Raw genomic sequence first — 10,328 nt, 5'->3', positions numbered from 1 at the left:
TGCCATATTTTTGAGACAGGGTCTCCATCTGTCACTCAGGCTGGAGTGCAGTTGCGTGCCATCACAGCTCGCTGCAGCCTCGACCTTCTGGGCTCAAGTGATCCTCCCACCTCAGCCTCCTGAGTATCTGGGACTACAGGCGTGCGCGCCACCACATCTGGCTGATTTTTTTCATTACAGATGGGGTTCGGTGTATTGCCCAGGCTGGTCTCAAACTCCTGGGCTCAAGCAAGCAGTCCTCCCTGCTCAGTCTCCCAAAGTGTTGGGATTACAGACCTGAGCCATGGTGTCTGGCCTGAAACCGTTTTATATATATACACATACACACATATGTACATATACATATATAAATACATATGTATATATTGTATATATGTTATATATACAATATATACATATATAAATTTAGAGAAAGGAAGAGGGAGATTGAGATGATGACATTACGCTAAAACGATGATGACATTTATTGTCGATGACGATGACATACGATGAATGCACGAATGAAGATGATGCAGCGATAATGCATTAAATGGCATGATGATGATGAACAGATGATGACATGACATTTATTTAACGATGATGATGACATACGATGATGATGAAACGCTATACGATGATGATGCATTATACGATGATGATGATGACAATGACATGATGATTGTCGATGATGGGAAATGATGAATATGATGATGATGATGGTTGTCGATGCAATGACATATGTGATGATGATTTTGTCGACATGATGATGACACGATGACAATGATGATGATGACATCGATGAAACGATGACACGACAGCACGACACGACAATGATGATGATGACATGATGCTATGATGATGATGCATTGCCGATGATGACACGATGATGATGAGATGATGATGGTTTGATGATGCGCTAGGAGAAAGGAGGAGGGAGAAAGGAGGGGAGGAGGAGGAGAAGAAAGTGAAGGGGAGGAGGAGGGAGAAAGGAGGAGGGAGGAGGGAGGAAAGGAGGGGAGGTGCAGGGAGAAAGGAGGAGGGAGAAAGGAGGGGAGGAGGAAGGGGGAGGAGTGGAGGAATGGACGAGGGGAGGGAGAAAGGAGGGGAGGAGGAGGGAAAGGAGGGGAGGTGGAGAAAGGAGGAGGAAGAGGTGAAAGGGGAGGGGGATGTGGAGAAAAGGAGAAAGGGGGAGGGAGAGGAGGGAGGAAGAGGGAAATGAATGGAATGACATGAATGGGTGGATAAATATGGTTGATGAGGGTCTGGGAGATGGCCACGGCCAGGGAACCGGCGAGGAGACGCTCCTGGAAGGGCGGGGACCCATGTATTCCACAGAAGTAATTCTTGCACTGGGAGAGGAGAGAGGAGAAGAGAGAAGTCAGCCACCGTCTGACACAAAACCCACGCGGGGAAGAGGCCTGGGGTCTGCAGGGTGAGCGTGTGTCTTGAACAAGGGCCTGGAGTTTTGGGGTGTGGGAGGGGTTTGGGCTTGAGCTGGGGGAAGCAGACCCCTCATTCCCCACCTGCCCGAATACGGAGAACTTGATGGCATACTCGGGAGCAATCTTGAGCACGTTGATGCCGTTGCCCCGCCACAGGGAGCGGAAGCCTCCCTCCTGGACCATGCTCTGTAGCCCCCCCAGCAGGTTGGTGAAGGTCGTCTTGGAGTAGTAGACCTGGGTGGAGGGAGGACCCTGGAGGAGCCCCTCCTTACCTCTGTCTCTGTCCCCATCCCACTTTAGGCAGAGGTTTTGATTAACTTCCGGAGATCGACCCCGACCGATCTCTCGACGGATCTCTCGACGCGCGATTTTAGCGAGCTGACTGATAATATTGATCGAGCATTGACGAGATTTCCCGAGCGCGATTTTCTTTTGAGCCGATTCGCCGCTGCCGCGCCGCCGGATGTGGACGATGACATCGAGATTATCTCTTCGATTTTCCGGAGTCGACGCGCCGGTTTCAGCCTCCCAACAGTTGGGATACGGGCTCGCGATCACCACAATCTGGGCTAATTTTTGTATTTTTAGTAGAGACGGGTTGTTAAGTGTTGGCCAGGCTGGTCTGGAACTCCTGACCTCAGGTGATCCGCCCACCTTGGCGTCCCAAATTGCTGGAATTACAGGCGTCAGCATGTAATGGCCTTGTTTTTCTTTTCTTTCTTGTTTTTGTTTGTTTATGTTTTTGAGACAGGGTCTTGTTCTGTTGCCCAGGCTGGAATGCAGTGATGCACTCACAGCTCACTGCAGCCCGAGACTCCTGGGTTCAAGTGATCCTCCCACCTCAGCCTCCCAAGTAGCTGGGACTACAGGTGCATGCTACCATGGCAGGCTAATTTTGTAAAATGTTTTGTACAGATGGGGTCTTACTAGGTTGTCCAGGCTGGTCTCAAACTCTCGGGCTCAAGCGATCTTCCCACTTTGGCCTCCCAAAGTGCTAAGATTACAGGTGTGAGTCACCATGCCCAACTCCTTTTTAAATTTTTATTTATTTAATTAATTTATTATCATTTTGTAGAGATGTGGTCTCACTATACTGCCCAGCTGGTCTCAAACTCCTAAGCTCAAGCAATCCTCCCTCCTTGGCCTCCCAAAGTGTTAGGATTATATATGTGAGCCACTGCACCCATTTATTTTTTTAGTCAGGGATCTCGCTCTGTCACCCCGGCTAGAGTTTGTGGCATGATCATGGCTCACTGCAGCCTCCAACTCCTGGGCCTGCCCATCCTCCTGCCTCAATCCCTCCCCGAAAGCAGCTGAGACTTTTATAGGTGTGATATCCTGCTTTGAGATAGCTCCCAGTCCTATCAGCTGCCTTTTTTCTTTTTGAGACAGAGTCTCACCTCTGTTGCCCAGGCTGGAGTGCAGTGGCGCTGACCGCCCACCGCAGCACCCCACCTCCGGCCCCAGCACCTCCTGCCTTAGCCTCCTATGTAGCTGGGACTACAGGCACACACCATGCCCGCTAATTTTTTTTATAGGAGTCTCATTTGTCACCCAGGCTGGAGTGCAGTGGCCGGATCTCAGCTCACTGCAAGCTTCGGCCCCGGTTCACGCCTATTCTCCTGCCTCAGCCTCCCAGTAGTTGGGACTACAGGCCACCACGCCAGGCTAATTTTTCTTGTATTTTTAGTAGAGACGGGGTTTCACTGTATAGCTATAGATGGTCTCATCTCCTGACCTCTGATCCGCCTGCCTCGCCTCCCAAAGTGCTGGGATTACAGACGGAACCACCAGCCTCGCCTAATTTTTAGCTTAGTAGAGACAGGGTTTCGCCATGTTGGCCAGGCTTGGTCTCAAACTCCTGACGTCAGGTGATCTGCCTCCTCTGGGCCTCCCAAAGTGCTGGCATTAGAGGCATGAGCCACCACGCCTGGCCCCTACCCTGTCTTTAAACTCTTCCAAAGACCCCACCCCCACTTCCCTGACTTCCAACCCCTACCTTGGCCCAGCGTTGGCCCCTGTCCCTGGTTAGTTCTCTCAACTCCTCTAACTCGACTCCAAGCCAGGTCCACACCAGCTCCATCACCACCCACAACCTCAATCTCAACCAGTCCAGGAGAGCCCAACTCCAACCAGCACTCCCATCCTGAACTCCATCTACGTCAACTCTATCTGTCCTCACCCCACGTTCTCCCCAGTGGCTCCAGCACTGTGTCCCGTCCTCCCTCCAACCCATACACACCTGCATGTACACTTTGGCCTGGCCCCAGGAGGTGCCGCGGCTCTGTATGGTGACCACCGCCTCTTGCAGCCATTGCTCCTGAGAGCAGAAACTTCCACAAGGCCCCCTCGTTATCCACTTCCAGGACTTCCACAGGGACCATCAGCTGCTCTCCTGTGTCCAGCACCTGCAGGGAAGACCCGGCCCTCCCTCATCCTCAGCCAGGTTGGGGCACCTTCCCCAGACACACATCTAGGGCACCCTCCTGGTGAAAGACCCACCAGGTTCCCCCCAGTCTGCATTTTTTTTTTTTTTGAGACGGAGTCTTGCCTTGCTGCCCAGGTTATGCGGCGGCAGCTGATCTCAGCTCCTTGCAGCCTCCACCTCCCAGGTTCAAGTACCCTGCCTCAGCCCTGAGAAGCTGGGATTATAGGTGTGCACCACCACACCTGACTGATTTTTGTATATATTTTTTTTTTATTAGAGACAGGTTTCACTATGTTGGCCAGGCTGGTCTCTAACTCTTGACCTCAAGTGATACGCCCACCTCTGCCTCCCAAAGTGCGGGGATTACATGCGTGAGTCATCGCGCCCTGCCTCCCTGCCCTGTCCTGCTTCAAGGTGGAATTCTAGGTCTGCTAGTGGGGAAGTGGGCCCATAGAGAGTGGGGGTAGCCTGGCCTCTCCCTGCAGTCCCGACCAGAGGCGCTCGGACCGTGTTTCCTGAACTCACCTGCTGTGACGGGAGATGGTCAAGGTTGTTGTCATGCATGTGTCCAAACACGTATCCATACACGTGTGTACAGCCGGGGTTCCAGGATGGGGGTAAAGGGAGGCATGGGAGGCGGGCTTGATGAGTGCAAGGCCCTGACCTCCTAAAGAGCTGCCTCTGATCCTGGCTGCTGGTTCTGAGGTTCTCCAGGCTGAGCGCCCATGGAGGAAGTAAGGACACCTGGCTTCAAATCTCTAAGCAGTAGTTTGCCGCTCCAGCTACCATGCGGGAGTGTCTAGTGGGAGGGTTGTGTGGGAGACCAAGAGGGATGAAGTCACAACCGCCCCTGTGACCTCGCTGGGTGTGGTGGGCAGCTTGATGGCCCCTTTCCCCCAAATGTCCACCTCCTGATCCTCCCAACCAATAAATATGTTATCATTATAAATTGAATTGTGTCCCATCAAAATTATTATTTTTATTTATTTATTTATTTGAGACGGAGTTCATTTCAGGTCAGCTTCCAGGTTGGAGTGCAGTGGCTCGATTCGGCCATTGCAGCTCCCGGTTCACACCATGCCCTCAGACTCCTGAGTAACTGGGACTGGCTGGGAGCGCCTGAGTCACGCACAGCCCTCCAGCTAATTTTTAAATTTGCAGTAGATGCCGGGCACGGTGGCTCAAGCCTGTAATCCCAGCACTTTGGGAGGCTGAGACGGGTGGATCACGCAGGTCAGGAGATCGGTGACCATCCTGGCTAACACAGTGAAACCCCATCTCTACTAAAAATATCAAAACTAGCCGAAGCGAGGTGGCGGCTTCTGTAGTCCCCAGCTACTCGGGAGGCTGAGGCAGGAGAATGGCGAAACCCGGGAGGTGGAGCTTGCAGTGAGCTGAGATCCCGCCAATGCACTCCAGCCTGGGCGACAGAGTAAGACTCCGCCTTTAAAAAAAAAAAAAAAAAAAAAAAAAAAAAAATTTATAGTAGAGACGGTGTTTCACCGTTAGCCAGGGATGGTCTCGATCTCCTGATCTCGCGGATCTGCCCGCCTCCCAAAGTTGGGATTACAGGTGTGAGCCACCGCGCTCGACCCCAAAATTATTATTCTTACTGTTGTTGTTGTTTTGATACGGAATCACACCAGACTGGTGTGCAGTGACTCGATCTTGGCTCACTGCAACCTCTGCCTCCTGGGTTCAAGTGATTCTTGTGTCTCAGCCTCCCAAGTAGCTGGAATTACCAGCATCTGCCACCACACCTGGATAATTTTTGTAATTTTAGTAGAGATGGGGTTTCGCCATGTTGGTCAGGCTAGTCTTGAATTCCTGACCTCAAGTGATCCACCTGCCTCAGCCTCCCAAAGTGTTGGGGTTATAGGCGTGAGCCAGCATGCCCAGCTCAAAATTAATTTTTGTTAATTTTTTTTTCAGAGAAGGGGTCTTTCTCTATTGTCCAGGCTGGGCTGGAGTGCAGGGGTGCAATCATGGCTCACTGCAGCTTCAATCTCCTGGGCTCAAGTGATTCTCCCACCTCAGCCTCCTGAGTGGCTGGGACTACACAAGCACACGCCACCAGCCTGGCTACTTTTGGTTTTCGTTTCTGTAGGGGGGTCTTGCTATGTTGCCCAGGCTGGTCTTGAACTCCTGGCCTCAAGTGATCCTCCTGCCTCATCCAAAGTGTTGGGATTATAGGCATGAGACACCACACTGGGCCCTATCAAAATTCTTATGTTGAAGCCCTGTCTCCCAGTGGGCTGGAATTTGGAGATAGGGCCTTTGGGAGCTCATTAGGGTTAGATGAACTCATGACGATGGCCCCTGCAAGATGGAATTAGTTCCATAAGAAATAGACAAACCTGAGCTCTTTCTCTCTCATTTTACCATGGGAGTACACAGCAAGAAGGCATGGTAGGAAGAAATCCCTCAGCAGGAACTGAGCTAGCCAGTCACCTTAACCTTGGATTTCCCAGCCTCCAGAAATAAATGTCTGCAGTTTAAGACCCCACTCTGTAGTGTTTCCTTATAGCAGCCCGGGCTGACTTACATTTGTTACATGGCAAAGGGGAATTAAGTTTGCAGATACAATTGAGGTTGCTAGGCCAGATGTGCTGGCTCGCGCCTGTAATCCCAGCACATTGGGAAGCCGAGGCCGGTGGATCATCTGAGGTTGGGAGTTCGAGACCAGCCTGACCAACATGAAGAAACCCAGTCTCTCCTAAAAATACAAAAATTAGCCAGGCTTGATGGCGGGCCCCTGTAATCTCAGCTACTCTGGAGGCCGAGACAGGAGAATTGCTTGAACCCAGGAGATGGAGGTTGCAGTGAGCCGAGATTGGGCCATTGCACTCCAGCCTGGGCAGTAGAGCAAGACTCCATCTCAAACAAACAAACAATGACAACAACAACAACAACAAAACCTTGCTAGGCTGGGCGCAGTGGCTCATGCCTATAATACCAGCACTTTGGGAGGTTGAGGCAGGTGGATCACATGAGCCCAGGAGTTCGAGACCAGCCTGGGCAACGTGGCCAAACTCCTGTCTCTACAAAAAATACAAAAATTAGCTGGGCATGGTGGTCCATGCCTGTAGTCCCAGCTACCGAGGAGGCTGAGGTGGAAGGATTGCTTGAGCCTGGGAGGTGGAGGCTGCAGTGAGCTGAGATCTTGCCACTGAACCCCAGCCTGGGTGACAGAGCGAGAACCCTGTCTCCAAAAAAAGAAACGAATTAAGGTTGCTAAACAGCTGATGGGAAGATGGTCTCACTCTGTCACCCAGGCTGGAGTACAGTGGCACAATTAAGATCAATCCCCTTGACCTCTCTGCTCAGGTGGTTCTCCCACCGCAGCCACCTGAGTGGCTAGGAACACAGGCGCGGACACCATACCCGGCTAATTTTTTTTTTTTTTTTGAGACAGAGTCTCGCTGTGTCACCCAGGCTGGACCCAGGCTGGAGTGCAGTGGCGCGATCTCTGCTCACTGCAAGCTCCGTTTCCCAGGTTCACGACAGTCTTCCGCCTCAGCCTCCAGAGTAGCTGGGACTACAGGCGCCCACCACCACGCCCGGCTAATTTTTTGTATTTTTAGTAGAGACGGGGGTTTCACCATGTTAGGCAGGATGGTCTCGATCTCCTGACCTTGTGATCCGCCCACCTCGGCCTCCCAAAGTGACGCCCGGCTAATTTTTAAAAATTATTTTTGGCTGGGTGTGGTGGCTCACACCTGTAATTCCAGCACTTTGGGAGGCCAAGGTAGGTGGATCACCTGAGGTCAGGAGTTTGAGACCAGCCTGGCCAACATGATAAAACCTCGTGTCTACTAAAAATAACAAAAACTAGCTGAGTGTGGTGGTGCACGCCTGTAATCCCAGCTACTTAGGAGGCTGAGGCAGGAGGATCACTTGAGTCCAGGAATTCAAGACCAGCCTGGGCAGCAAAGCAAGAAATTTTTTTTTTTTTTTTTGAGACGGAGTTTTCGGTCTGTCCCCCAGGCTGGAGTGCAGTGACCGGATCTCAGCTCACTGCAAGCTCCGCCTCCCGGGTTCACGCCATTCTCCTGCCTCAGCCTCCCGAGTAGTTGGGACTACAGGCGCCCGCCACCGCGCCCGGCTAGTTTTTTTGTATTTTTAGTACAGATGGGGTTTCACTATGTTGACCAGGCTGATCTTGATCTCCTGACCTCGTGATCCGCCCGTCTCGGCCTCCCAAAGTGCTGGGATTACAGGCTTGAGCCACCGCGCCCGGCCGATAGCAAGAAATTTTTCTACAGAAAATTTTAAAAATTAGACAGGTGTGGTCCTGTGCACCTGTAGTCCCAGCTACGCGGGAGGCTGAAGGCGGAGGCTCCCTTGAGCACAAGAATTAGAGGCTGCAGTGAGCTATGATTGTGCCACTGCACTCCAGCCTGGGTGACAGAGTAAGATCCAGTCTCTAAAAAAAAAAAAAGTAGTCAGGCATGGTGGTGTGCGCTTGTGGTCCCAGCTACTCCGGAGGCTGAGGTGGGAGGATCGCCTGAGGCTGGGAGTTTGAAGCTGCAGTGAGCCATGACTGCACCCCTGCACTCCAGCCTGGGGAGGGGACAGAGTGAGATCCTGTTTCAAAAACCAAAACCAAAACCAAAAAAAATGTGACAAAATCATATACATGCAGGTGCATATATATTAGCCAGCTATTGCTATGTGACAAATTACCCCCCGCCAAAGCTTGGCAGCTTAACACAACAAACGTTTATCATCTCACCCATGTTCTGAGCATTAGGAACTCAGGAGCTGCTGAGCCAGCTGTTCCTGTGGTTCAGTGTTTGAAGTATAAGAGTCTAAGATTCAGGATTCAGGTACTGGGATCCAGTTATTCTGGTGGAGGGATCCCCAAAGCTTGGACTATCCAGGGCATGCAACTGGTAGAATTGCAGTGAGATGTTGGCCAGGACAGCAAGATCCTCTTCCAAGTTCAGTTACATGGCTATTGGCTGAGTTCCTCACCACATGGTCCTTTCCATAAGGCTGCTCATGGCATGACCACCGGCTTCCTTCAGAGCAAATGTTATGAGAAAGGGAGAGAGAGCAAGAGAGAGCATATAACCAATAACCAAGATGGTAGCTACAGTGTCTTTTTTTTTTTCTTTCTTTCTTTGAGACGTAGTTTCCCTCTTTCGCCCAGGCTAGAGTACAGTGGCGCAATCTCGGCTGACTGCAACCTCTGCCACCCGGGTTCAAGCAATTCTCCTGCCTCAGCCTCCTGAGTAGCTGGGATTATAGGTGCCCGCCACCATGCCTGGCTAATTTTTGTATTTTTAGTAGAGACAGGGTTTTGCAATATTGGCCAGGCTGGTCTCGAACTTCTGACCTCAGGTGGTTCACCCGCCTCGGCCTCCCAAAATGCTAGGATTATAGGCGTGAGCCAGCACCCAGACTTTTTTTTCATTTTTTTGAGATGGAATCTCACTCTGTCGCCCAGGCTGGAGTGCAATGGTGCAATCTTGGCTTACAGAAACCTCCGCCTCCCGGGTTCAAGTGATTCTCCTGCCTCAGCCTCCTGAGCTCCTGAGCAGCTGGGATTACAGGCATGTGACACCACGCCCAGCTAATTTTTCTATTTTTAGTAGAGACGGGGTTTCCCCATGTTGCCCAGGCTGGTCTGGAACTCCTGACCTCAAGTGATCTGCCCGCCTCGGCCTCCCAAAGTGTTGGGGTTACAGGCATGAGCCACCGTGCCTGGCCTACAGTGTCTTTTATAACAGAATCTGGGAAGTGATATAGGATCACTTCTATTGTATTCTCTTAGTCAGAGAAGCCCACCCTGGTACAACATGAGAGGGGCTACACAAAAGTGTGAATTCTATTAAAAACATTTTTTAACACCCTACTGGCAGGAAGAGAGTGTGAATTCTTTTTTTTTTTTTTTTTTTGAGACAGAGTCCGCTTAGTCACCAGGCTGGAGAGTGCAGTGCATGATCTCGCTCACTGCTCCGGCCCCGGTTCATGCCATTCTGCCTCAGCCTCCCAGTAGCTGGGACTACAGGCCGGCCGGCCAACACTCTCGGCTAATTTTTGCATTTTTGGTAGAGATGGGGTTTCACCGTGTTAGCCAGGATGGTCTCGATTCCTGACCTCGCGGGATCCGGGCCTCGGCCCGCCTCCCAAAGTGCTGGGATTACAAGCTGAGCCACCAAGGCCTCGCCAGTGAATTTTTAATTTGAGAGGGATCTGCTTCTTCTGGCAACCTCTGCTCTCATTCAGATTCTGCCTCAGCTTCTGTAGTTGACATAGTGGCAGCTCACACTCCAGCTAATTTTTATATTTTTAGTAGAAACAGGGTTTTGCCGTGTTGCCCAGGCTGGTCTCAGACTCCTGGGCTCAAGTGACCTTGAACTCCTGAGCTCAAGTCATCCTCCCATCTCAGCCTCCTGAGCTGCTGGAACTACAGGTGTATGCTATCATGCCCAGCTAATTGAAAATTTTTTTGCAGAAATGGGGTCTCACTC

General features: G+C 51.3%; 1 protein-coding gene across 4 annotated transcripts in view; it reads right to left on the bottom strand.

The window, feature by feature from the left end:
* LOC101004188 (calcium-binding mitochondrial carrier protein SCaMC-3) overlaps positions 1 to 10,328 on the bottom strand; it is a 36,054-nt gene that overhangs the window by 5,713 nt on the left and 20,013 nt on the right. For 2 of the 4 annotated variants that reach the window (XM_017952123.2, XM_009193295.3), the window contains one exon: positions 8,486 to 8,873. In XM_017952123.2, the coding sequence (XP_017807612.1) occupies positions 8,725 to 8,873 (149 nt within the window). In that variant the 3' untranslated portion in view covers positions 8,486 to 8,724. Of the gene's footprint in view, positions 1 to 3,717; positions 3,830 to 7,702; positions 7,717 to 8,485; positions 8,874 to 10,328 lie in introns of those variants that run through there. The other 2 variants (XR_004180413.1, XM_031660060.1) reach the window with 2 other exon arrangements.

This window comes from Papio anubis, chromosome 20 (genome assembly GCF_008728515.1).
Source record: "Papio anubis isolate 15944 chromosome 20, Panubis1.0, whole genome shotgun sequence".
NCBI classification, from domain to species: Eukaryota; Metazoa; Chordata; class Mammalia; order Primates; family Cercopithecidae; genus Papio; species Papio anubis.
Note: the sequence above shows the minus strand (reverse complement) of the source record. Positions and strands in the feature narration are given on the sequence as shown.